The sequence below is a fragment of the Podarcis pityusensis genome, assembly GCF_964106645.2.
Source record: "Podarcis pityusensis genome assembly, chromosome: 1".
NCBI classification, from domain to species: Eukaryota; Metazoa; Chordata; class Lepidosauria; order Squamata; family Lacertidae; genus Podarcis; species Podarcis pityusensis.
In genome coordinates this window covers 35,688,075-35,714,668 of record NC_138028.1, presented here as the reverse complement: position 1 = coordinate 35,714,668, position 26,594 = coordinate 35,688,075, and the positions used below count along the sequence as shown (strand labels likewise).

General features: G+C 37.6%; 1 protein-coding gene across 2 annotated transcripts in view; it reads left to right on the top strand.

The window, feature by feature from the left end:
• Nucleotides 1-23,956, top strand: part of ARHGAP5 (Rho GTPase activating protein 5) — a 39,013-nt gene extending 15,057 nt beyond the window's left edge. For both annotated transcript variants that reach the window (XM_081014667.1, XM_081014666.1), the window contains exons 2-7: nucleotides 1,113-4,987; nucleotides 8,631-8,778; nucleotides 14,225-14,302; nucleotides 16,139-16,270; nucleotides 19,027-19,132; nucleotides 19,865-23,956. In XM_081014667.1, coding sequence (XP_080870793.1) covers nucleotides 1,286-4,987; nucleotides 8,631-8,778; nucleotides 14,225-14,302; nucleotides 16,139-16,270; nucleotides 19,027-19,132; nucleotides 19,865-20,195 — 4,497 coding nt within the window. In that variant the 5' untranslated portion in view covers nucleotides 1,113-1,285 and the 3' untranslated portion in view covers nucleotides 20,196-23,956. The remainder of the gene's footprint in view (nucleotides 1-1,112; nucleotides 4,988-8,630; nucleotides 8,779-14,224; nucleotides 14,303-16,138; nucleotides 16,271-19,026; nucleotides 19,133-19,864) is intronic.
• The last annotated feature ends 2,638 nt before the right edge of the window (nucleotides 23,957-26,594 follow it).

Here is a 26,594-nt window from a genome sequence, read left to right as displayed (position 1 = left end):
ACACTGAGGTATTGGGTATCATTATCAATATTAGCATCTTCATTCCATAAACATCAGACTCTTTTAATAATCTGTTATTTATGGAGTCAGTTATGTGAGGTCTTGCAGTGGCACGTGGGGATGGGAGTAGAATGGCAATAGGTGGGCTGAGGTGTTAACAAGGTAAATGGTATCACCATCTCCACCCAGAGTTCCCCCAACCTTGTGTCCACTTTTTCCTGCCCTGTCCCAGTTAATGTAGCACCACTGCTAGGAGGTTACCACTGCAACTTCATTCCCCTTACACACTTCCTGTGGAGGTTTATACTTTGATCAAATGGTGTCATTGGTCATCATACTGTTTATTTGGTAACACTTGGAAGTTAGATTTATTGAATGTTTGTAATTATTCATAGATTCCCCAGGTTTCTGTTTGAAGTTTGTTTTTTTAAAAATAATAATTTTATTTTGCTAACTTTCTGCCTTTTGAAACCTCATTGTTTGGAAAGGAGAGAAAAATCACCCATGCTGAAACATATGCATTTTAAACATATTTTAGGTTCCGTTTCTAAATGCATTTAATTAGAAATAAGTTCAGTTGAAATCAGTGCAATATTGCAGTAGAAAGAGCTTTGTGTGTTGAAACTGTCTGCATTCATTCTGCTTTATGTGACTATCTTCCCAGACAAGTTCATAGTGGATGGTTAGCTTTACATTGGTTATCTAATTATTGGAGGATAGGGTTCATGTTATTATTGTATAAGCATTATAAGTGCACTGATGAGTATTGATTGCTCTTTCTGAGCAGCAGAATCCTACTTGGACCCCAGTACACTGGACCACATATAATTGCATGTATGTTTCCTTGGATTGCCTTTGTTTGATCAGGGATCTTAACTGGAAGCAAGTGCCATTGATGTTGATGGAACATGTTCTTCATGTAAATGTGCTTAAAATAAGAGCACTAAATGCATGTAAGGTGCATTTAAGTGTGGACATGTGAGCTACATACCCATTTTTATATATTTAACTTACTTAAAAGCATCAGGTGTGTGTGTTTGAATTTATTGAAACATTGAAAGTAGACCTATAGGTAACTGTAATTAACAGAGTGTTTCTTCTTTCCCTTTCAGAAATATGGACCACTTGATCTGAACATATAAGTTTATTGCAAGCATGAGAATCCAAGAAGAACTGAAAATACCTTTAAAAAATTGGAGATAAATTTTTAGTGTGTAGAAGCACTTTTAAGAATGAACACTACAGCTGGTTGTGTTGGTAACTACAGAAGGATGAGAAGAACACTATGATGGCAAAGAACAAAGAGCCTCGTCCCCCTTCCTATGCTATTAGTGTGATTGGACTTTCGGGGACTGAAAAGGATAAGGGGAACTGTGGAGTTGGGAAATCGTGTTTGTGCAATAGATTTGTGCGTTCAAAAGCAGATGAATATTACCCCGAACATACCTCTGTGCTTAGCACAATTGACTTTGGTGGACGAGTTGTTAATAATGATCACTTTTTGTACTGGGGTGACGTAACACAATGTGGAGAGGATGGAATAGATTGCAAGATTCATGTTATTGAACAGACTGAGTTCATTGATGATCAGACTTTTCTGCCTCATCGGAGTACGAACTTACAACCATATATAAAGCGTGCAGCTGCAACCAAATTGCAGTCAGCAGAAAAACTTATGTATATTTGCACAGATCAGCTTGGATTGGAGCAAGACTTTGAGCAAAAGCAAATGCCTGAAGGGAAGTTAAACATTGATGGATTTTTATTATGCATTGATGTAAGTCAAGGATGCAATAGGAAGTTTGATGACCAACTTAAATTTGTGAATAACCTCTATGTTCAGCTCTCAAAATCTAAAAAGCCTATAATAATAGCAGCAACTAAATGTGATGAATGTGTGGAACACTATTTACGAGAGGTTCAGGCATTTGCTTCAAATAAGAAGAACCTTCTGGTAGTAGAAACATCAGCAAGATTCAATGTCAACGTAGAGACGTGTTTTACTGCACTGGTACAAATGATGGATAAAACCCGGGGTAAGCCTAAAATAATTCCCTATCTGGATGCCTATAAAACACAGAGGCAACTTGTTGTGACTTCAACGGATAAATTTGAGAAACTTGTTCAGACTGTGAGAGACTATCATGCCACTTGGAAAACGGTTAGTAATAAACTGAAAAATCACCCAGATTATGAAGAATACATTAATTTAGAGGGAACAAAAAAGGCCAAAAATACATTTTCAAAACACATAGAGCAGCTTAAGCAAGAGCATATAAGAAAAAGAAGAGATGAATACATCAATACATTACCAAGAGCTTTTAACACACTTCTGTCAAATCTTGAAGAGATTGAGCATTTGAGCTGGTCTGAAGCTTTGAAATTAATGGAAAAAAGGCCAGATTTCCAACTATGTTTTGTGGTGCTGGAGAAAACACCCTGGGATGAAACTGATCACATAGATAAAGTGAATGACAGGAGAATTCCATTTGACCTTTTGAGCACGCTAGAAGCGGAAAAAGTCTATCAAAACCACGTGCAGCATCTAATATCAGAAAAAAGGAGAGTTGAAATGAAGGAGAAGTTCAAAAAAACACTTGAAAAAATACAGTTCATTTCTCCTGGGCAACCCTGGGAAGAAGTTATGTGTTTTGTAATGGAGGATGAAGCTTTTAAATATATTACAGAGGCAGATAGTAGAGAAGTATATAGTAGACATCAACGGGAAATTGTTGAAAAAGCCAAAGAGGAATTTCAGGAAATGCTCTTTGAGCATTCAGAACTGTTTTATGACCTGGATTTGAATGCAACACCTAGTTCTGATAAAATGAGTGAAATTCATGCAGTTCTGAGTGAAGAGCCTAGATACAAAGCTTTACAGAAACTTGCACCTGATAGAGAATCTCTTCTATTAAAACACATAGGGTTTGTATATCATCCCACTAAAGAAACCTGTCTCAGTGGCCAAAACTGTATGGACATTAAAGTAGAACAGTTGCTTGCCAGAAGCCTCTTGCAATTGGACCACGGTCGCTTAAATTTATATCACGATAGTGCCAATATTGATAAAGTTAATATTTTCATTTTGGGTAAAGATGGTCTGGCGCAAGAGCTGGCAAATGAGATTCGGACTCAATCCACGGATGACGAGTATGCCTTAGATGGAAAGATATATGAACTTGATCTTAGGCCAGTTGATGCAAAGTCACCTTATCTTCTAAGTCACTTATGGACTTCTGCCTTCAAACCACATGGATGTTTCTGTGTGTTTAATTCAATTGAATCACTCACTTTTATTGGAGAGTCGATCACTAAAATCAGGACCGAAGCATCTCAGATAAGAAGAGACAAATATATGGCCAGTCTTCCATTTACATTAATACTGGCTAATCAAAGAGACAGTGCTAGCAAGCACTTGCCGATTCTGAGACACCAAGGACAGCAATTGGCAAACAAGTTGCAGTGTCCTTTTATAGATGTGCCTGCTGGTACTTACCCACGCAAATTTAATGAGGCTCAAATAAAACAAGCTTTGCGGGGAGTTTTGGAAGCAGTTAAACACAATTTTGATGTTGTGAGTCCCGTTCCTACAATTAAAGACCTATCGGAAGCTGATTTGAGAATTGTCATGTGTGCCATGTGTGGAGATCCATTCAGTGTAGATCTTATTCTTTCACCCTTTCTTGACTCTCATTCCTGTAGTGCTGCTCAGGCTGGCCAGAATAATTCCCTCATGCTGGATAAAATTATAGGTGAAAAACGGAGGCGAATACAGATAACAATATTATCATATCATTCTTCAATTGGTGTAAGAAAAGATGAACTTGTTCATGGGTATATACTAGTTTACTCTGCTAAACGGAAGGCATCTATGGGAATGCTTCGAGCATTTCTTTCAGAAGTACAAGATACGATTCCTGTCCAATTGGTGGCTGTTACTGATAGTCAGGCAGACTTTTTTGAGATTGAGGCTATCAAAGAATTAATGACAGAAGGTGAACATATAGCTACTGAGATTACAGCTAAATTTACAGCTCTGTATTCTTTATCTCAATATCATCGTCAGACTGAGGTTTTCACATTGTTCTTCAGTGACGTTTTAGAGAAGAAAAACATGATTGAAAATTCTTATATGTCTGACAGTACAAGAGAGGCAACACATACAAGTGAGGATGTTTTCCTGCATTCTCCCAGAGGAGGTGCTCTTACGTACAATTACTATCCAGATTCAGAAGATGATACTGAAGCCCCACCTCCTTACAGCCCTATGGGGGATGATGTACAGCTTATCCCAAAAGATCGATTCGATTTGGAAGGTAATGAATACCCTGTTCATAGCACACCACTTAACTGTCACGATCATGAACGCAACCATAAAGTGCCTCCTCCAATAAAGCCAAAACCAGTTGCACTCAAGCCCAATGTGAAAAAACTAGATCCAAACCTGTTAAAAACTATTGAGGCAGGTATTGGCAAACCAAGAAAAACTAGAACAACTCTGGCACCATCTGATGATCTAGATCAATCTGATAATTATGCAGAACCTATAGACACCATTTTCAAGCACAGAGGTGTTAATGATGATATCTACGCAATTCCAGATGATAGTCAGAATCGCATGATTAAAATTCGAAACTCATTTACTATAAATAATACCCAAGGAGATGAAGAAAATGGATTTCCTGACAGAATGTCAAAGACCCATGGCGAAAGAAGACCTTCAAAATACAAATACAAATCTAAAACACTCTTCATCAAAGCCAAATCTTATTATAGGAGAGCACATTCAGATGCAAGTGATGATGAAGCTTTTACAACATCTAAAACTAAAAGAAAAGGAAGACATCGTGGCAGTGAAGAAGATCCCCTTCTGTCCCCAGTGGAAACATGGAAAGGTGGCATTGATAACCCTGCTATTACATCAGATCAAGAGTTAGATGATAAAAAGATGAAGAAGAAAACTCAGAAAGTAAAAGAAGACAAAAAAGTAAGATTTTTTAAACTAACTTTTTTATTTTAACAATGCATTAAGTTCTTTTTGGAATTGTGCAAGTTGGTCTTATCAAATGTCTAGCTGGAAAAAGGCCCCATGGAAAATTGGATGGAGGGATCTTGCATCAAAGGGACACAAGATTCCTCAGTCTGATTTGGGGTGATTTCCCTTCTCTTCCTTGGATGATTCAGGGTGCTTTGTTTGGTAGGTCCCCTTGATGCCTGAAGAAGCTTTTCAGAGGTATAAAGGGGCGTGGGGGGAAGGGAAAGATAGTTTCAGCTCATGTAGTGTTGGTTACAACCCAATGCCTTTGTTTCATATCGCAGAATCTTTTTAGGAATGTCAGCTATATTTCTGGTTAGATTTGACAAATTTATATAGAAGGCTATTCAGACTGGCATATTTTAGTGACTAGGATAATGTTACTCCTATTGGTGAATGCACTGCTGTTGTTGGGCTCAGGTTTTTGATTTGTTTTTTAATTAGAAAGCGGCATGTATTCAGTGCACAGCAGGTTTAGCATAGTCAGTGCTTTATTACTGGCCATTGTAAAGATAATAAATATGTAGCGTTTCAGATGTCAGTGAGGTCAACATTTGAAATAACTGTTTTGTGAACTTTGTATGTTGAATGTGGAAAGGGTGGGAGGAGAAATTGTTCCTTTCAAACTGTAATACAGTTATTTGTGAATTATCAGCTATTCCTTTATGGTCTTGTGCTGTGTTAGATCAGATCTAGTCCAGTGTTGTGTTGTCCTGGCAGTGGCCAGCTGTGAGTCTTACACATAACCAGGATACAGTGTTGTTATATAGATGTGTATTGTCATTGGGCATAGTAGGTTGTTGTGCAATCTTTGGGCAATCAACTTGTGAAACTCTTCTGTGATTGCACTTTTGGAAAGAGTGTTGTATGCAAAAGAGTACTGTGCAGGGAGGAACCCCTGCATCAAAACCTGCCTATGACACTATTTAGCTCTCTCTTCAGATAATTATTTGACACAGGCAGTTGAAAAACTTTACTGAATAAAAGTGTGCATTGCAGATAAAACGTTTTGCCAGCTTTCTACATGTTTTAGTAGCTTGTATGGTTAGTTTTGAAAAGATATTGGCCCCGAAGGACTTTCGTGGGGATTAGTTCTGGTTTTTCTAATATTTCCTGTGCACAGAGAAGCAGTTTAAAAAATATTAAATATTGTTTAGAGTAATAATTCTAAAAGTATATATAGTGCAGGCAAACTGTCAGATTTTAGAATTGCTTTATAGAATTGCTATGTCTTGGTACTGATTATTTCTTTATATAAAAGAAGTTCTTTGGGCAAAGTTCTCTGGGCAGCATTGATAGAGTAGGAGATACTAGAAGGACATCTGTATAAAATACTGAGTAAGCAAGAAATTAAGCTTTACAGCTGTTACACTACTTGCAGAAATTGCTTCAGCTCAAGCAGTGGAAAAAGCAGCCACTGGTTATTGGCTGCCTAAGAAATGGAGTCAACCTGGTGTATTACTACTTCCTTGTAAACTTTCACATTTTAAAAAGTTTCTGTAACCCATAGCCAGAGCTTTCCAAACTGTGTTTCATGACATGTTAGTGTGTCGGCTGCAGTGTGTAGTGCGTCACGCAAATGCTCCCCGTGCTCCTCCCAGGGCTGGAAAGGGAGAGGGCAATTGGTTTGCAAATGATTTACTGAGGAGGTTATTTGAGTAAAAATTAGGATGAAATCCTGGCATATCATTAATGCCTATCCTGACTTCTGCCTTGTACAGTACTTTAATGCAAAAAATGCAAAAAAGTAGCAAAATGCAAAAAAGGTCAAATATGAGTTTAGTTTAGTGGTAGCTGCTACAATGCCATTCTGAGCCATGTGAGATAATCTCCCAGCAGCTACCAATAGGCTCCTCAACATCTTCTATGAGCCTCAGATCTTTCCACATGAGTCCAACAAAATGGTTCTCCTTCAGTTCCTATACCAAACAGTAACATTGAATGATGCCCTTTCTTACAACATTAACAAAATGAGTAGGTTTGATAATTTCAAAGAGTGAAGCTTTTAAAATAATAATCACAAAAATGGGAAAATGTTTGTGCAGATATTTCTAAAAGAAAGCCAATGTGAGCTGGTGAATAGTATGTTGGCCTAAATGTAAGGCATCATTTATTAACCTCAGATCTGTGCAATGCATATAGTGTTGGCTTGCTTTACAGTTTTATTATAGAGAACGCAGGAAATTTTGTAAATAGTTTTTTCCTCTAAAATAGCTATCATTGTGGTTAACTATAAACAGCTTAATATTGTCTTGTCATTTTGTTAATTTGTTTCAGGACACTTAATTTTGTACAGTGTGGGAAAGAAAAAAGGTGGAACCATAGTTCATCTTCACCGGTTTAAAGTATTTCCCTTCTGAATGGAGCTATCACACCTCATAGAAACATACTATTTAGTGTTTTGCATTGTAGGTCTTGAGAAATAGGAGCTAGCATCCAAAGGCACACAAGTGAAGTTCTGCTTGCACAAGGGGAGATTCCCCACTGTTGCTTGTTTGTGTCCTGAAAGGCCATGCCAGAGCATGCCACAGAAGGAAAGATATGTCATAAACATTTTAAGAAGTGGCCTGTTGGGCTTCAGTTGGAAATGGAAATTGGCAAAAAATGTCCTGCGACTTGATATTTAAGCCACAGTCGTATAAACCCTTAAGTTTAATATGGTATTCCAAACCATATAGTGCTATGTGTTGTGGATGTTCAGTTGAGCAGTTAGGCTCAGCACAGGAAGCAACTGTGTAATTGAGATTGCTTTTATTAGGCAAACACGCACATGCACACGATATACACACACTATTTGCAGTTGCTATAAAATGTCTTCACTCTCTGAGCCCAGAGATGGTTCTAGTTTACAAAGTCCTTAGTGAAACAAAGTCCATGTAGCAAGTGCAAAGCCCAGTTGCTAACAGAATCCTGCAAGTGCCAGAGTTCTCCAAGTCCAGAAGTCTTGGAAGTTGTCCAGCTTCCCTCAAGCGAGCTCTTCACAAAGTGTTCCACATTTTCACAGGATTGTTCCTATAGTCATTTCCACGTTTCCCACAGATTCTCCTGTACTGTTCAACAATGAATGCTGTAATCTGAGATTGAGCCCTTTTCTACCCAGTGTTACTTGCTAGGTTGCCCAGCAACTTAGATAAGACAGTCATAAGATGCTGCAGCTAGGGGGTGGGGGCATTTCTGCCTATTCTTGGACATTTAATTTACCCTTTATTGTTTTCTTATTAAAAGAAGAAAATACTTACATTGAACCATAATATAGAAAATTACCATTCTTTCCATATATATACCTAAGTAATATTCCATATATTACAAAGGAACTTTAAAAAAAAAGGAATTTCAGAAAACAACACAATCAAAGCCAGCCTCCCATATGTTGCGTAGCTTTTTATCATCTTGTATGAATTTGAGTTCAGAAAGATTTTAACATTGTTGAAAAGCTTGTTTGCTCTCTTTATTGAATACATTATAAATTAATATATTCAAAATTAGTTCTGTTACTAAGATTCTTTTGTTACAGGTATGATTTTATGTAGATATTATTAATGTTTTACTTTCATTAGTGACATACTTGGCTAAGACTACTGTTGTTTTCTTGTAGCAAAAAAAGAAAACCAAGACATTTAATCCACCAACTCGTAGAAATTGGGAAAGTAATTACTTTGGAATGCCCCTGCAGGATCTGGTTACACCTGAAAAACCTATACCACTCTTTGTTGAGAAGTGTGTGGATTTCATTGAAGACACAGGTAGGACACAAGTTGGAGCATCAATAACATTTTACTATTTCTTGGTAGTTAACTATAAAAGTCTTGTTAGCTTCTCATCATTTTATACTATGTGGTAACAGAAATAACAAGTGTGCGCTGAGGACTGTATACTTTCACATATTTCATAGAATCATAGAATTGGAAGAGACCACAAGGGCCATCGAGTCCAACCCCCTGCCAAGCAGGAAACACCATCAGAGCACTCCTGACATATGGCTATCAAGCCTCTGCTTAAAGACCTCCAAAGAAGGAGACTCCACCACACTCCTTGGCAGCAAATTCCACTGTCGAACAGCTCTTACTGTCAGGAAGTTCTTCCTAATGTTTAGGTGGAATCTTCTTTCTTGTAGTTTGGATCCATTGCTCCATGTCCGCTTCTCTGGAGCAGCAGAAAACAACCTTTCTTCCTCCTCTATGTGACATCCTTTTATATATTTGAACATGGCTGTCATATCACCCCTTAACCTCCTCTTCTCCAGGCTAAACATGCCCAGCTCCCTTAGCCGTTCCTCATAAGGCATCGTTTCCAGGTCTTTGACCATTTTGGTTGCCCTCCTCTGGACACGTTCCAGTTTGTCAGTGTCCTTCTTGAACTGTGGTGCCCAGAACTGGACACAGTTCTCCAGGTGAGGTCTGACCAGAGCAGAATACAGTGGCACTATTACTTCCCTTGATCTAGATGCTATACTCCTATTGATGCAGCCCAGAATTGCATTGGCTTTTTTAGCTGCCGCATCACACTGTTGGCTCATGTCAAGTTTGTGGTCAACCAAGACTCCTAGATCCTTTTCACATGTACTGCTCTCAAGCCAGGTGTCATCCATCTTGTATTTGTGCCTCTCATTTTTTTTGCCCCCCCCCCAAAAAAAATGGGTTTACCAAAGCAAACCCTTGAAGGATCAGTGCTTTTTAATTTGTTCATAAATATTGTAGAGTTGGGGTAAGTAATGTGATAGCCAAATTGGCTGATGCTACTGAATTGTCACTAAAACAATTTTAGGGTCACTAAAACAAAAATAAAGATCGTGGAGTGCTCCAAACTCAGGGAATGGGTGGTAAAATGGAAAATGCAATTTATTGTAAACAAGTGTAAAGTGATACATATCTGGACTTAAAAAACAACAACCCCTTAATTTCATATATATGCTCATGGGGTCTGAAATTGTATTGACTCTGGACAGGACTTTGGGGTTAGAGTAGATAGCTTTATGAAGATGTTCACCCAGTGTGCAGCAGATTTAAAAAATGCCAAATTCCATCCTAGGGATCATAGGAAAGGAATTGAAAATAAAACAGCCAATATAACAGTGCTGTTCTGCAACTGTTTAGAATACTGTGTACAGTTCTAGTTGCCTCATCACAAACTGGATATTGTACATTTGGAAAAGGTTCAGAAAAGGCCAACCAAAATGATCAAGGGTTTGATTGGAGCAACAGTGTGTAAAATTATGCTTGGCATAGGGAAAGTGGATAGAGAATATTAAATGCAGTACAATTATTATGCAGTAGATTATGGACATTACCCCGACTGGGGGCAGTGATGGTCACTAGTGTGGATGACTTTAAAAGAGGATAAGACAAATTTATGAAAAATAACCTGGACTAAATCTGATAGATACTTTTTGTCTCCACTATTGGTGGCAGTGTGCTTCTGAATTCCAGTGGCAGTTATGTCCTACTTGTGTCCTTCCCTTAGGCATCTGGTTGGCCACTGTGAGAGCAGGATGTTAAACTGGATGGGCCATGGGCCTCATCCAGCAGGCTCTTCTAATGTTCTTATGACTCCTGGAATATGGAACTGGGAGGAGAGCAGATTTCTTCTACTCCTGTACATGCTGCTGATGGTCTTTTCTCTGTTGTCTTGTGGTCTCCTCTCCCTACCTGACTACATTTCCCTGACTTTGCTCAGTTGGCCTCAATCACAGACTTAGGTTTGCTGAAAAAACTGAAATCTAACATACAGAAAAATCACTTTTAAAACATGTTGTTAATGCAAATGTAAGCATGCAAGATTCCAACGAAACTTGAATTGGGATCTATAGGATTAGTGTGATTTCTATCTTCTGCCTACCTTTGTTCTAAAGTGCTATATAAAGCTAAATAATGTGAAATGAAGAGATGTTACTATGAACTTTTTGATACTGCTCTGCATGCATTTCCACTGAAATACAACAAAAATAATGCAATTCAGCCCCACTTCATGAAGCAGCAGCTTCCCCCACCCTTTGTGCTGCAGCCCAGATCTTTCCCGAGTATTCCCCAAAACTCAAGAAAGGCTTGGGGGGGCAGTATGCTAAAGTTGGAGAAGGGATGGCAAGCCCCATTGCACAAACAGCATTCCCCTTTTGTTATAAGAAGAGTGCAACCCTGCTTATTAAATTATATCAGTACTGTACAATGCCTTCAAGACTGAAGCAGGTGCTGCAGGTTTGAAAAAATTCAGCTGAAATAATCTTTTAAGTGGCTTAGATTTTGTTCCCTCCCAACCCCCATTTATTTCATATATGAACATTCAATACATTTATGGATACCAGTATACAGACCTACCTAGAAGTAAGTCTCATTGAACTCAATAGGACTTGCTTCAGAGTAAACATGTATGGAGTTGTGATGTGAATGTCTACATCAAATTAAACAATACCTTCTTTAAGAATAACAGAGGCCAAAATGAACAAACTTAACATTCCTCTTTCAGTCACAGCTCATTCCATTGATTGTAAACCTTGGTAGGAAACTGTTTTAGGAAGTAAAGCAGACCCAGCATGTCTTGCCTTGTTGCCAGTAAAAGGGAATTGCTTCAATGACTCGTTTAATAAGTGTTGTTGAAATAGTTTCCTTTAGCTGGCAGTAAACCTGAGTACGCTGCATTGTGCACTCGTTAAATGTTACGTTTGAATAACTGAATGAGTGGGCAGCTCAACTATTTTTGTGTGCAGGAGCAAAGATTGTACACTTGTATGTAATATATTACACTACTCATAGGTAGCATGATTTATGCAGCTCAGGACTCAGTTTGTTGGCTTCTAGGCCAGAGCAAAAAGTAACACAGTGATTTTAACAGTGTTCTGTAGGATCAGTTTTCATTTGGGATTAAGTTGTAGTCATCAATTGACCCAGGTGCTTTATTAGATTTTGAGAATTCAAGCTGCTTAGGTGCCGATCGCACTTTGTTGGTTTTGGACAAGATTTCCTTGCAAAGTTTTTCAATTTGATAGCCTGTACTAACTTATGTGGGGGACGCGGGTGGCACTGTGGGTTAAACCACAGAGCCTAGGACTTGCTGATCAGAAGGTCGGCGGTTCGAATCCCCGTGACAGGGTGAGCTCCCGTTGCTCGGTCCCTGCTCCTGCCAACCTAGCAGTTCAAAAGCATGTCAAAGTGCAAGTAGATAAATAGGTACCGCTCCGGTGGGAAAGTAAGCAGCGTTTCCATGCTCTGCCCTGATTCTCCAGAAGCAGCTTAGTCATGCTGGCCATATGTCCCGGAAGCTGTACGCTGGCTCCCTTGGCCAATAAAGCGAGATGAGCGATGCAACCCCAGAGTCGGTCACGACTGGACCTAATGGTCAGGGGTCCCTTTACCTTTACCTTTTTACTAACTTATGTAGCAGTGTTTTAACAGCAACCTTTATCTCCATTGTTTTATTTTTAAGTAGAGTCAGTAATTTTAATAACATTCGGAATGCATGAAAACTAGCATGTATATTATTACACTTGCAATAATAGCTAACATTTAAATAACTACCAATTCCGAAGGATGGTATACCAAGTAACGCATTCCATTTGTGGAAGAATTTAGTCTTGTTTAGTGGAATGCCCCCCTTCTCCTTCCAATGCTAGGAGTTCCCTCCACTCTCAGGGGTTAGACTAGATGATCATTGGGATCCCTTCCAACTCTACAATTCTATAATACTGTGACTCAAATTAGAGGTTAACTATCTGGCAAACATTTTTATAGCTGGAATATTTCACCTAGTAATTATTTAAGAAAAGTCTTTTTTAAAAAAGCATCTTTTTATCTATCCTGTGTTCAGTTTTTGACAGCTTTTCTTCCCCATGAAGCTTGTATTTCCTTTTGTGATTCAGTGCATATGATATGTGTTGAGTTAGGAGCATTTGTAAAGTGAGGTGGCTTATTCTTTGAGTAGTTCTTTTAATTAATAGAATTTTTCAAAATGAAGCATAACCAAATACAGTTAAACAAGACACACAAAATCATTATAAACCAATACAACATGTTATTTGTGTACAAGGGAGAGAATGTGAAATGTGGGGCAGAAAAGTTGGTGGTCCAGACCCAACACGGTGCTCAGACATTTCAGATATCAGAGAATTTCCCATCTTATGTTTATAGAAGGCCACTTTCTCATAGACACTATCTGTGACTTCTTCCAGTATTGAAGCATTAGACATTTAGCCACCATATTGTCTGTTTGTCAGGATCAAAAGGACTGGTACACATGATTCAGTAGAACATTAACATCTGTAATTTACAAGGAGGTATCAAAAGCCATATTTATGTGGCTGCTGACCTCTGACCAAAAGACTGTGGCTTTAGGACAAAACCAAATCATGTGACAAGAGTGTTGCTTGTGGGGCATTACAATGCCAGCACCTGTCAGTGCTAGTTAAGTTTTTGCTAAAAAGACTTTGTAGATTCCAGTAAATGCTGACAATTTTTTTTTCTTGTATCAAACATTTGACTAGGTTTATATGAGTGAGGGTGTGGGTGGGATTGAAAAAGTGAAGAGGGATTATGGGAAATCAAATCACATACATTGGCACAAGGGCTTATTCATAACAGTCGTTAAGACTGTAAATTATGTATGCATTTCCTTTTTTAATGGTGATTAAAATATAAAACTTTCTGAGAGCAAGTAGTGGAGCATGTTTTGTTTTTAAAAGAGTCTGATGATTAATCGCACTATGAATTAGTATTAGCTTACTATTTTTACAACCATTGTTTACTCTGAAGTAATCCCCACTGAATTGAAGCTGAGGGTTGCTTTCCTTAAAGCATTCTTAGGATTGCAAATAAACAAGAAATCAAACCATATTAATTGAAGAAATCAATAGTGCAAGTCTTGTATTTAAGCCCTAGCCTGTTAGCTGCAGGCAACAAGGAATTACATGCAAATATGAAGATGGAGTTTCATGCAGGCATGTGAGTAGAGTGCTCTAAGAGGGATGGAGTGTTCTATCTCTCATCTACATCTCGCATAATAACCAAATGGACGCCTCCTCTGTATCAGAATAGGAAGGCTGCTCTATAGCAGAGGCCATCTAATAAAGCATTCGGCAGGCTACTTGTTGAACTCATGTTCAAGAGTGTGATAGATATTTTAATACGAATTTTGCATATGCTTAAATAATAACTTTTCGTTTGCAAAATATAAACATGTGACATTTGCTTTCCACCCCCAAAGGTCTATGTACTGAAGGTCTCTATCGTGTTAGTGGGAATAAAACTGATCAAGACAACATTCAGAAGCAATTTGATCAAGGTAATGGGAGATATGATGCATATCACAAATAATTTTTGGTGTATCAAACCCTGCAGTCTAATTTTTGCATTCCAAACAGATAATCATAGAAGCTGGAGAGTGTGCATTTGTATAGTTATATGAAGTACAAATTATGATTTGCGTGTTAATGTATTGAGAACATGCAGTGGTAAGCAGTGTGGTAATTGTATAACTTGTTCATTTACTGTTTAGATCTGTAGCCTGCTTTTCTACAAGTTGATTACAGTAAAGTTGATTACATTAAAATAAGCCAATTCAATTTGAAAGTCACAATAATTTATCAAAAACAGCAACATCTAAATAAAACCCCGCCCCTTCCGTTTCCTACTTGTCCCCTCCCAAAATTCTGAGTGGTTGATCTATAACTGAGCTGTACAGGTAGTAAAGCATAATTTTACTGTAACAACTGTCAATTTGGTTCTAACAGTGAAGCGGATTCATTCTTTGGAAATGAGATTTCCAGACTTTCAGACAGGAGTTTTCCCCAGGCCTCCCTCAAAATGCCAGAAATTGGGCATGGAACCTTCTGCATTCAAACCATTGTTCTCTGTTACTGAGCTCAGAAGATTAGGAAGACTTTCTGCTTCTGAGTGCCTACAAAACTTAACATGACATTAGATTTGTTTTGTACTTTATTTAAGTGTTTCAGTCAAAACTTCCACCCTTGAATATGGAGTGGGTCAGAGTTTTTAATTAATACAAATCATAGTTGGCCGTCAGGGACATTTAATTTGTGGACTCCTGATTTGATGAGTAAATCAGTAATTTATTCCAGATTTTCCATTTTACCAAAAAATGATAATTCTTTCATGTTGTCTCAAAACCTTGCACTTCTACTAATGATGCACAGGTTTGTGGTTTAACTCTCCACCAAATTTGTGTATCCTAAATATTTTACTTTGATGATATAACAGTTCTGGTATCAAAAAATTAGTAACTTACTGTCACATTTTTTAAAAAAGTGATTTTTTTTGTAATTTAGCACAAATACACTTTTTGTATTGCTTGCAAAGGAGAAGGTTTGAATTGGAGAGAAGGCAGTGCTTTAGTCTTATATACTTTATTATTTATTTAAAAGTTATCCTATAACTTTGGAATTTGTGGGTTCCTCCTCCTTCACCAGTTTTAAGTGTGAAGGTTGATGATGTGATAAATAATCCATTGCCACCTTAACACAAGGTTTTTCTTCTCAAGTACCAGGTTAGAGTTTACTTGCACAATAAATAAATAGAGTGTATAACTTTGCAAATAAATGAGGCTAACATCCAGTGGTGTCCATGCCTCAGCAAAAGGAACTTCTGCTCATGGGATGGGAGTTAGTGTTCCTCTCTGCCTCCCTCCCATGCCCCCTCCCCACAAAATTAGATCCAGTAGGGTTGTGGAACAGCAATCTATATGCAAAGTACCATTTCATAAGCAGATGTCTGCTTGCACAATGTTGGATTTCAGCCTTAGTCTGTACAGTTCTCTTGTGGGGAATAATCTTGATTGCTGATAGCATGGTGTAAGAATATATAGTCCCTATTCCTAACTATGAAAGGGGGATAAATTCTGATAATGCTGATTATGGTTGGTGTGGGAGTGTATAAAACCCCAGGGCAGTCTGTCATTTTCATAACATCTGAATAGATGATTTATAATATTGATAATTATGATCAGTGCTTATGGCAGACAAGTCTACAATAGCCCATTATTCCAGGGTAATTTAAATTGAGTGGTCAATGGCTGATTTGTATTTATAGTTCAGTACGTCATTTTTAGAAATGCGTAGTTATGGCTCTCATTAATAAAATACTGTTTTGTGTTGTTTTACAGATCATAACATCAGTCTGGAATCTATGGATGTGACAGTAAATGCTGTGGCAGGAGCTCTGAAAGCTTTCTTTGCAGATCTACCAGATCCTTTAATTCCTTATTCACTGCATCCAGAATTAGTTGAAGCATCAAGTAAGCAATTCTTTTTTCCCCTTTTTTTGTGGCACATGTTTTACTGGTTAAAACATTAAATCCAAGTCTTGGAAAATTTAAATAATTGAAATAACTGTAAGATGTTATACTGATCACTTTCTAAAAAGAATGTGTTATGCTGCTTCAGATAACTGGTATGATAACCTGTTTGTTGTCTTTGAACATGCTGTTTGCTAAAGAAGTAGTAGTGCAGTGGAGGGTTCTTCTCATAGAAGTCAGGAAATTTATTTTTGCTGATTTCTATTCGCTTGGCAGCCTTCCAAGCCATCTCCCATGTTGTTCCAAAGGCCCCCGCCCCACTGCAGAGCAGATTTTTTACTTCTGTGGGTGCAAGTAGCTCATGAGGGAAACAAAATTTGGTTAAAATTGTCTTTCCATTAGCAGGAGTGTTCAGTGAGTGGAACCCACTCCCAGTCTTCTGGAATATATTTTGTTTCTGAATATCTTTGGAAAATTCCAATAAATAGGAAAATCTGCTTATAGTGATAAATATTGAAGTAAAATTCATTGGTGATGTTTGTCTATTATGGCTATATAACACATAGTGGCTGCACTTCAGAAAACCATAAGCATGTAACATTCCCAGCTGTCTTCTCTGAAAAGCAAAGATTTGTGCTTGTGAATATATGTGAAAACTTCTGCCCCCCATGCAAAAAACCATGCATGCTGTTTAAAAGCACAGATCATTGCCATTTTATAGCTAAATGTAGAATTACATGAGGAAGCAACATCCTTTATAACTTACTGCTGACTTCACTTCCCAGGGATTTTATTGAAAACAAGAGTTAGTAAAACGCATCCTACTAAAGCATTTAAAAATATTGCTAGCAGCTCTTCCACAAAGCTGAATTTTACCGTTCCCTGTAATTTATCTGTAAAGATAACTTATGCAGCCATTTTATAATAGTGAGTGTGGTAATTAGAGAGATTTCTAATAGGCTTTGTAGTGTTTATCATCTGAACAAATTAATACATTCATCCATGAATAAGAATCACATTTGTGGAACTTTCCACTGTGAATAAATGTTCTAAAATTCTGTGCACATAGTTTCAAACTTTGTGAAACTTGCCTGCCCCCTTGCCTGGATATACCCACAAAAACCTATCAACATTATTTGGAGTACCAGTTGAACATCTTCTTTCTCAGCCCCACCAATCCCTAGGCAAAAATCCAGGTTGCTACCTGCATTTGAGAATCCACTCGCTTGTCTATATGCTTGTTTTCTAAAAAATATACTGTAAGAATATTTTGTGGCTTCAGTACTGCCTTCCTATAAATCAATAAAAGCATTTAATACATGTTCATTCATGCATTTGTAATCTCAAGATTGACTACTGTAATGCTCTTTATGTGGGACTATCCTTGTATCTTTTACAGAAACTGCAGCTAGTGCAGAATGTAGCAGCCAAACTGCACACAGGAGGAGGCAATTGGCAACATGTTACCCAGTTGCTCAGAGAGCTGCACTGGTTGCCAATTTGCTACTGGGCCAGGTTCAGAGTTCTTGTGTTAATGCACAAAACCCCAAACAACTTGGGCCCAAAATACTTTTAAGGACCTGTTAGGTTTCCAAGGGGTTGCTTGAGAGCAAGCAGGCAAATACCTCCCTGCTCGGCTGTGAAGGCCTGCTTTTGGTGCAAAATAAACTTTATCTGTCCAGAGCACCACTCTCCCGTGGCTGACTCATTCACTGGCAGAATCCGTGAGTGGGTGGGGCTTAAACTTTCCCCAGCAAAGTAATTTCTTGACGCCCAGTCTGCGCCTCCCCTCTCGGTGCGAAACCTTACTGCGCAAGGAGGGCGTGAGTAATGGTGGACCTCTCCCCTCCCCGCTTTGCCCAGGCAAGGTGTCCTGGCAACGCCTCGCCTCCTCCGAACCCTGCAGCTCCTCTCCACTGGAGGTGTGGTTACTCTCCCCCGCAGAGGAGGAGCTGCTTTCCACGATCTTTGGGGGCTCTCTGTAATCCATCTGGCTTTTCCTCTCTCCCTCCTGAACCGATGGCAGTTTCCTGACAGGACCTATAATGTGGCAGGCCCTGGCAACTCCCTGCCAGTACAGATTCAACATGAATCATTCCTGCCTTTTTTAAGAAATCACCTAAAAACAGTGATGTTTAGTAGATGCGCCTTTGAAAAGTGAATTTATTTTACAGCAACCAGTACTTAAGGATTTTTAAAATGTTTTATTGATACTTTAATTTCATTGTATCTTCTGTATGGTGTACACTGCTTTGCTGTGTTTTTAGAAGTCTCTGAGAGAGGGACTCTACTTTTGAGCATTTTCAAATTGAAACAGTCCCTAGCATTTCTTGCTGCCTCTCTTTCTCTCTCAACTCTCTCAAAATTAGCCTATACAATGGTACCTCAGTTTACGAACTTAATCCGTTCTGGAAGTCGGTTCTTAAACTGAAACCGTTCTTAAACCGAGGCACGCTTCCCCTAATGAGGCCTCCCGCTGCTGGTGCCCTTCCACCATTTGGCTTCCGTTCATAGACCAAGGTAAAGTTCACTAACCGGAACACTATTTCTGGTTTTGCAGAGTTCGTATACCGAATAGTTCGTAAATAGGGCTGTTCTTAAACCGAGGTACCACTGTATGAGGAAGGAGGGTGAGAAACTGACAGCATAGAATACTTGATCAACAGAGGGCCATTGTTTAACTTCACAGTTTTGTTAATACTGTTCACATTCAAAGCCTTTTTCAATATTTGGCAAAAAAATCCTTTCTTCTGCAGAAATCCTTGATAAAACAGAGAGGCTCTATGAATTAAAAGAAATTGTGAAGAAATTCCATCCAGTGAACTACGATGTCTTCAGATATGTAATAACTCATCTGAACAGGTATTTGTTTTTCAAATTATCTATTTAAATGATTGCTAATAGAATTTAGGCTACAGTCCTGTACACTTATACCTTGTTGTGAATCCCATTGGCCTCAGCATACCTTACTTTTGAATATACATGCAGAGGATTGCACTGTTCATTAATATCTATAAGGAATAGTTATTTATACCATTTTGCCCTGTTTAAACTGCTGTTCTATGATATGCCAGTGACACCCATGAGCACATGCAACATTGGTTTGAAAACTGATAACGCCACAAGAAAGCCTTGTCTGCAGTATTCCTGTAACACATTGTTAGTGTCTAGTGTTCTGTATGGATGTATGTGGATATGTATTGTAGTAAGTAACTGTTACTTCTATTTTTGAGCTATGGGTTTTGATGTGTTTTATTAACACCAGCCCATTCTTTCTGGGTAGATGTTAATAGATCTCCCCAATCTAGCAATCCATGCAGATACAAAGCAGATCCATGGAGTTCTTGTATAAAACTGTATGTGGTAGTAATGTTCACTTGGGGAGAATGGGTGTGGGTAGACACAAGTCCAAGACTAGTTCTCTTTCATCCTGCATTCTGGATGTAATGTTTAACCAGAACCTATATCTAAAAGTTGCTACTGCTGGATGTTTTAAAGCAATTGTGTGGAGTATTTCTAAATGCACTTACTTTTATCTTCTTAACTTAAATTTATGAACGATTAATGCTTTCAACATTTTTATTCTTATTGTAGGGTTAGTCAACAAAGCAGAACCAATCTTATGACTGCAGATAACTTATCTATCTGTTTCTGGCCAACATTAATGAGACCTGATTTTGAAAACAGAGAGTTTCTATCAACCACCAAGATCCTTCAGTCCGTAATAGAGACATTCATTCAACAGTGCCAGTTTTTCTTCTATAGTGGTGAAATTTTAGAAACCTCTGACAGTGTGGCACACCAGCCTCCACCTTCCAACCCAGTGCAGATGGTGGATCCCATCATACCACTACAGTTACCGCCACCTCTACAACCTCAGTTGATACAACCCCAGTTGCAAGCAGATCCTCTTGGGATTATTTAAATATAACAACTGATAGCAAAAAGAAGATGATTGTAGGCAGCTTGGCATTGGATAGAAAAGGAAAACTAGACATGCATGTTTCAAGATACAAAAGCAACGATAGTACTTATGACAACATCTGGATTCAAGCTCAGACCTTTCTGTTGTAGGTCATACTATACTCCTTGTTTCTTAAACACTGCAGGTCAAAATTATCTGATTAGCATGACTGGAACGGTTTAATTTAAAAAAACAGAACCAGAAATAACTAAAGTGCAAAGCTGCTGTTGCATGAACATTTATTGCAATCACTATCATTCCTGTGACGGTTTGTCACAATATATTGTGAATAAAACTTTTCTATAGAAATGTAATGATTAAATAAATCATTTATGGAACATTCAATGCTTACAGCCTGCTTTAGGGCTGTTTTTGTTATTTAATGTCCTTTTTTTCCTGGCAGTTTCATTCCCATTTAACCCTTTGCTGTGGACAGCTAAAATAGAGTTGTATCTTATTTGTAAATTCCAAACTACTTATGCTACAGTACAATTTGTTTCAGAAAGAACATAAGCTGTACTGTTATAAATACCACACTCTTGTACCTTCCATTTCTCTTCAAGAAACCTGTGGACATTTTTGTTTGAGGGGTTGATAAAATTATTTTTTCTTACAGCACAATACCAAGGACATGCTTATTGTAAAAGTGAGTTTAACCATTGTGCAAAAATGTTGCTATTACCTATTTTTCCCTTATTTTGTAATACTGTTAATTCTGTAAACAGCTGCATGTTTGAAAGATCATTGATGGTCTTGTAAACCTAATCTAATATATTTTAGAAATTTTAATTTTTCCCACTGGGAATTCATCTAGTATATAGAAAATAGTTTGACATTTTCATATAAGGCTATATAACTTTTCATACATAAATGAAAATTTTGTTGTAGTGTAAACTTGCTAAACCAAACGATTTAGGACTTAAATTTAACATATACGCTATATATATTTTTCTGTGGCCCTTTAAAGGTATAAAAAAGCATTGCTAATATATAGCAATAAATACTTTGGGTACTGAAGCATCTTAATATGTACATAAAATGATACTTGTATTCATGTGGTTTTCTTTCTGTGATCTGTTGTACTAAAATTCAAAATTACTGTTTTTGCACCATTTAAAAATTATTTTTCTTTTACATTGGTACAAGTTTTGCTGTAAAAGAATGCTGCTTAATTTAAACATCCTTGGTTAATCTTTGGTGTTCAGTAAATGTGATAGAAGGCTAATTATCATGCAACAAATTATTGCAGATCCTAAAAATATTTTTTGAGTTTCTTTCTTGCTCAAAAAATCAACAACCCCTGATTTCTTCAGCTGCTGAGATACCTTGAGTAGATGGGAAAACCTTATAGACACTATTGTAATTTTCATTCAGTTTGCTATCTAATATAGCAAGTAGAACAATTTTGAATTTCAACCTTCTTAAGAATTGATCTGCATTTTCATTTTAAGAATTAAGTTTCTTAAGAGTTTTGCTCCATTTCTCAAAAATAAAAATTGCCTTTTTCAATTGTTATGTCCTAGGTATTGTACTTCCAATTATGACTTGGCTTATCATTCTAGCTAAGATTCCTTAAACAGGCTGCTGTTAAGTATTTGTATATTATAAATTATCTTGATATTTGTGTTATATTCTTGCAACTATCTTTTTTAAATAACAACTACAAAAAACCCTCTATTCAAATTCAAAGCACACAGGATATAAATACAAGAATAAAATTTCGTCCTATAAACGTAGTAGCATTAACTTGTTTTACATTACATCTGTTGTCTAAATAGCTTTTATTTATAGCTATCAGTTTAACATAGGCATGTTAAGAAAAAAAATTAAACTTCAAGAGTTTTATAAACTGTTTCTAGGTTGCTAAAGAATTTATTTTTCTACTATAGATGGTTTAAACAAAAGCATCAAACTGTACAGAAAAAGCTTATTTCTATTTCAAGTAGGCTTACATTTTTCATTCATATCAATTTAAAGAATTTGTCTAACAGAATGAGAGTTGAGATTTGTTTTTCCACTTAGAATTCCATTTTTTTGTAAGCTAGTGTAATTTAGTTCACCATGTTGATATACTATTTTATTACCTATCAGATAGGTTTGCAGAACTTGTTTTCAAGTCGTTATAGACAACTATTTGAAACAACCTATTTTTGTTAGGAACTTCTGCTTATCCTATAACCAGTTAGAATGCTGTTCTTTAGTTGGCCTAGAATATGATCCACTGTCATGGCTGTCACATCAAAGCAGCCTTTCACAACCTTGTGACTGCCAGGATGTTTTGGGTTCCAGTTTCCATCAGCCCCATCCAGCATGATGAGGGATGGTGAGAGTTGTAGTCCAAAATACCTGCAGGGCATTGGGGTGGAGAAGGCAGCCTTACAGCAATGCACAGGGCATACAACAATGCACAAGTATGTCTGTATCTGCATATCCCATAATCTGAAGGCAACTTTAGCACTCCCTGCTGCTACATAAAACTCAATGGTGCCCCTAGGTTGCAAGCTTTGTTAACACTTCGGAAAATACTTGCATGTGTCACCTACTTGCTCCTTCTGTGATCTTTACGTTGAAATTAAAGTGCTACGGATGCTACTCAGAAGGCTTTCAGCAACCCACTTTTCTTTTGCCTGTCGTTTTTTGCTTTAGCAGCTTTTCATACACACATACCCGCTTAAAACATTTGGTTGTTAAGTGAAAACAGGAGGCAAATCAGACACACATGGTCTTTGGAGGCCAAGTGCCCCATATAATCTGTGAGAATCCTATGCATGTCATAGATGTTATAAACAGCTGACCTACAGAGAATGATTACTCATCCCGCAGTTTGGCTTGCTTATTTTGGCTAGTGAAGCAATCCTTTATCGCTTACTCCCTGCCCCCTGCCCCCATGTTTCAGGTCCTAGACAATTTGTTGATATTGTGAATTTGGTCAGTTACAGTAATGTGAACAGTGCTCAACAGTTGTCAGTTTGATTTCCTCATGCTTCATACTGACCTTTGTTATTTTCTGTGTGTTTCTGAAATAAACATTTTAGGCTGCAGTCCTTGGCACTGTTGTGCTTGAGCAAATTCCATTGAGAATCAGTGACATGGATTATAGCCTTAGTCTATGATCCTGAGCTTAGTTACTAGGGAGTCAGGCCCATTGAAGTTGGTGGGACTTATTTCTAAATAGCTGTGTTTAGCATCATGCTGTTGTGTGTCTAATGCGTATTTGAACATTTTATGAATATGTTTAGTCTCACACATAATACATTATAAGTGGTATTTTATATTAAATGATGTTTTACAGATTATTTTTACATTACACTCAACTTTAAGGATTTTAACATAGTGTAAATAGGTATACAACTTTAATGAAGAGCAACAATTTTTCTCATTGTATGATTTCTGCATTACTTGAATACTGGTCGCTAGAAACTACCATTGACTTGTTTATTTTTGAGGTACTGGAGTTTAGTTTCTAATCTCTCTTTAAAATGGTAAAGAAATGAACTAATTGGAGAACTTTAAAAATTAGGCCTTAGCTTCCATTGTGATTTTTTTTTTTACAGTAACTGTGATGCTATATCAGCTGAATATATATATACTTTTAAAGTTCTTTATAATTCATGTAATCTTGTCACACCACCTACAGAATGCTACAGTGAATTAAATATCGGTGAAGCTTATCTGTATGCAGAATGCAATGAATAAAACATTAAGATGCCTACTGTGTATAATGTTTAGTTGCATATTCAACTTCTGAAGGGCAAACAATGGTGAAATTCTGCAATGGGTATTTTTGAAATTCACTTTTAACAAATTGTAAAACATTTCCAGTACAGTTTTAGGCTACCTTATTTAAATGTAGTATGACAATTTGAGAGAAAGGAACATCTACTTTTTAATATAGATGAGCAAGATTTATATGTACATTGATGAAGAGGAGAACACAGTGGGGTGGTTCCAGACTTGCCCTTCCACAAATAAAAGCATTTGAGATCTAGTGGATCTTCCTGCCACTTTTTGTGAAATCACTTCCCTATAGCCGCTATCAGCACCATCTCACATACTTTCTTGAGTGTTCTCCAACCCTCCATAGCAGGCTTTTGGCAGATTGAAGGCTCCTGCAGCCAGAAAATAGCATTTGACCCACAGAAACACCTGTTTCGCTCTATGCAAGTCTGGATCAACCCAATAGGTTACAGGCTAAATATGATTTATTTTGGGTTATATGCTACCCTGATAACTTGTTGAAAAAACATGACATAAATCCTTTAAATTTGCCATTCTTGTTAACTAAGATAGGACTTCTATGCATGTAAACTTTAGAATGTGTTTCTTACACTTCTACTGAAACTTCACATTGCTGAAGATTTGTTTTTTGTTAAGGCTGCAATATGTGAGGTGTCCACCAAAAAGAAATTATTTCCACTCATTTAATTTTAATTCGTGAAATAACCATGATACAAAAATCAGCAGACTTTTGAAGATAATTTGACTTTTATACACAAAGCAAGTAGTGGCTCCACTGATAGATATGTAAAGCAAAAATGTCATTTTTAAAAATTTGTCGTTGGAGCTCATGGGCTTATAAGGTTTTGCATGTTTAGCCACTATTTATTTATTTTTCTCTGGCATTCTGTGTTAGCCTAACTCATGCTAGGCTAAGTTTTCAACCCAAATTTTCATGGCAGAAATGCACTTGTCTTTGGCAGCTTTTCCTTCTCTGGACTTAGGAAGCTGCAAATTGACATTGGCTGGAATAGGGAGGGCTGTCCCTTCAAATCTGACTTACGCTCTTTGTCTTTTTGAGTAGGAAAATCACTCTCAAGTTTCCTAGTTATTACTTTCGCTGGGTTATTACTTTGTGTTTGGTACCCTCACTCATATTATGTAATATCAAAAGTTCACTCATCTGAATGGACAGAAGGAATGAATTATTGCTTTGGTTGAACCCAGGGCACTCAGGTTTGTCTGCAACTTCCTGGTAGTTGCCAACAGTGGGTGCAAACCCAAGCAACTGGAAAATGCATGTGGACTAAATTACCTCACGGTAGTTTTCTTGTTAATAGTTAAAAGCTATTCGTTGGAACCCTTTTCTGGCCTCATAAAAACATGAAAAAAAACATTCTTCATAAAGTTGTGAAAGCTCACTATAGCATATACTGAAGAAATGTATGCCCTGAATTCCACTTCATCAAAAGTACTATCTATATTTCCTCTCTGTTTAAGCACAAAAGGGGATGGGAACAATTACTGAGTTCTCCCCACCGTCCAACCTTACATTGGGTCATTTGGGTATTCCAAAGACTAAAGAACATGACATGCTATCGTAGGAGGGTGCACTCAACATACGCATCTGATGTGTACAGAACACTTATGTGTACAGTGGCACTATGGGTTAAGAACTTAATTCATTCTGGAGGTCCGTTCTTAACCTGAAACTGTTCTTAACCTGAGGTACCACTTTAGCTAATGGGGCCTTGCGCTGCCGCCACACAATTTCTGTTCTCATCCTGAAGCAAAGTTCTTAACCCAAGGTAATATTTCTGTGTTAGCAGAGTCTGTAACCTGAAGCGTCTGTAACCTGAAGCGTCTGTAACCCGAGGTACCACTGTACAGATGTTCACAGCCGTTACTGAAAAAAAGATTGGCTGCTACTTTCCAATCTAAAAAACTCTCATAGACATTGGCTGAACTACTAAGATGTGATATAATTCTCAAACCCTTTTTCTTAATGAAAATGTGTTGATGGTGGCTAGAAGGTCAGTGCACTCAGAATTTTGTTGATCTGCATCTTCACACACACTGAACTTACACGTAATGCTTTATACAAGACAGCTATTGTGGTTTAGAGTCTTGGACAGACAATGGAGACCAAGGTTCAAATCCTCCACGGGGATGACTAGTTGCACTCTGCCTCAACTACCTTACAGGTTTATTGTGAGAATAAGGTAGGGAACACCATCTATGCTGCTTTGAGTGTCTTCAGGGGAAATCCCACCCCATATGTTAATTCCCTCATGTCCCCTTAAGGTGCTTGGAATGACATTTTAGCCTTAACTTACCAAGAGAAGACTTGATTCTTCCATGCTTATACCTTTGTTTGCTTTTATGCTGCTGTTTTAAAATTGTGCTAGGCTTTTGTGTGTGTGTGTGAAATTTAATTGTAATTTTTGATTCCTTGTAAGATGTCCTGGGAATTGATTGAAGGGTGTGGTATAAATATCAGTACTGTGGTACCTTGATTCTCAAAATCCGTTTCAGAAGTCCGTTCTAAAGCCAAAGCGTTCCAAAACCAAGGTGCGCTTTCCCATAGAAAGTAATGCAAAATGGATTAATCCGTTACAGACTTTTAAAAACAACCCCTAAATC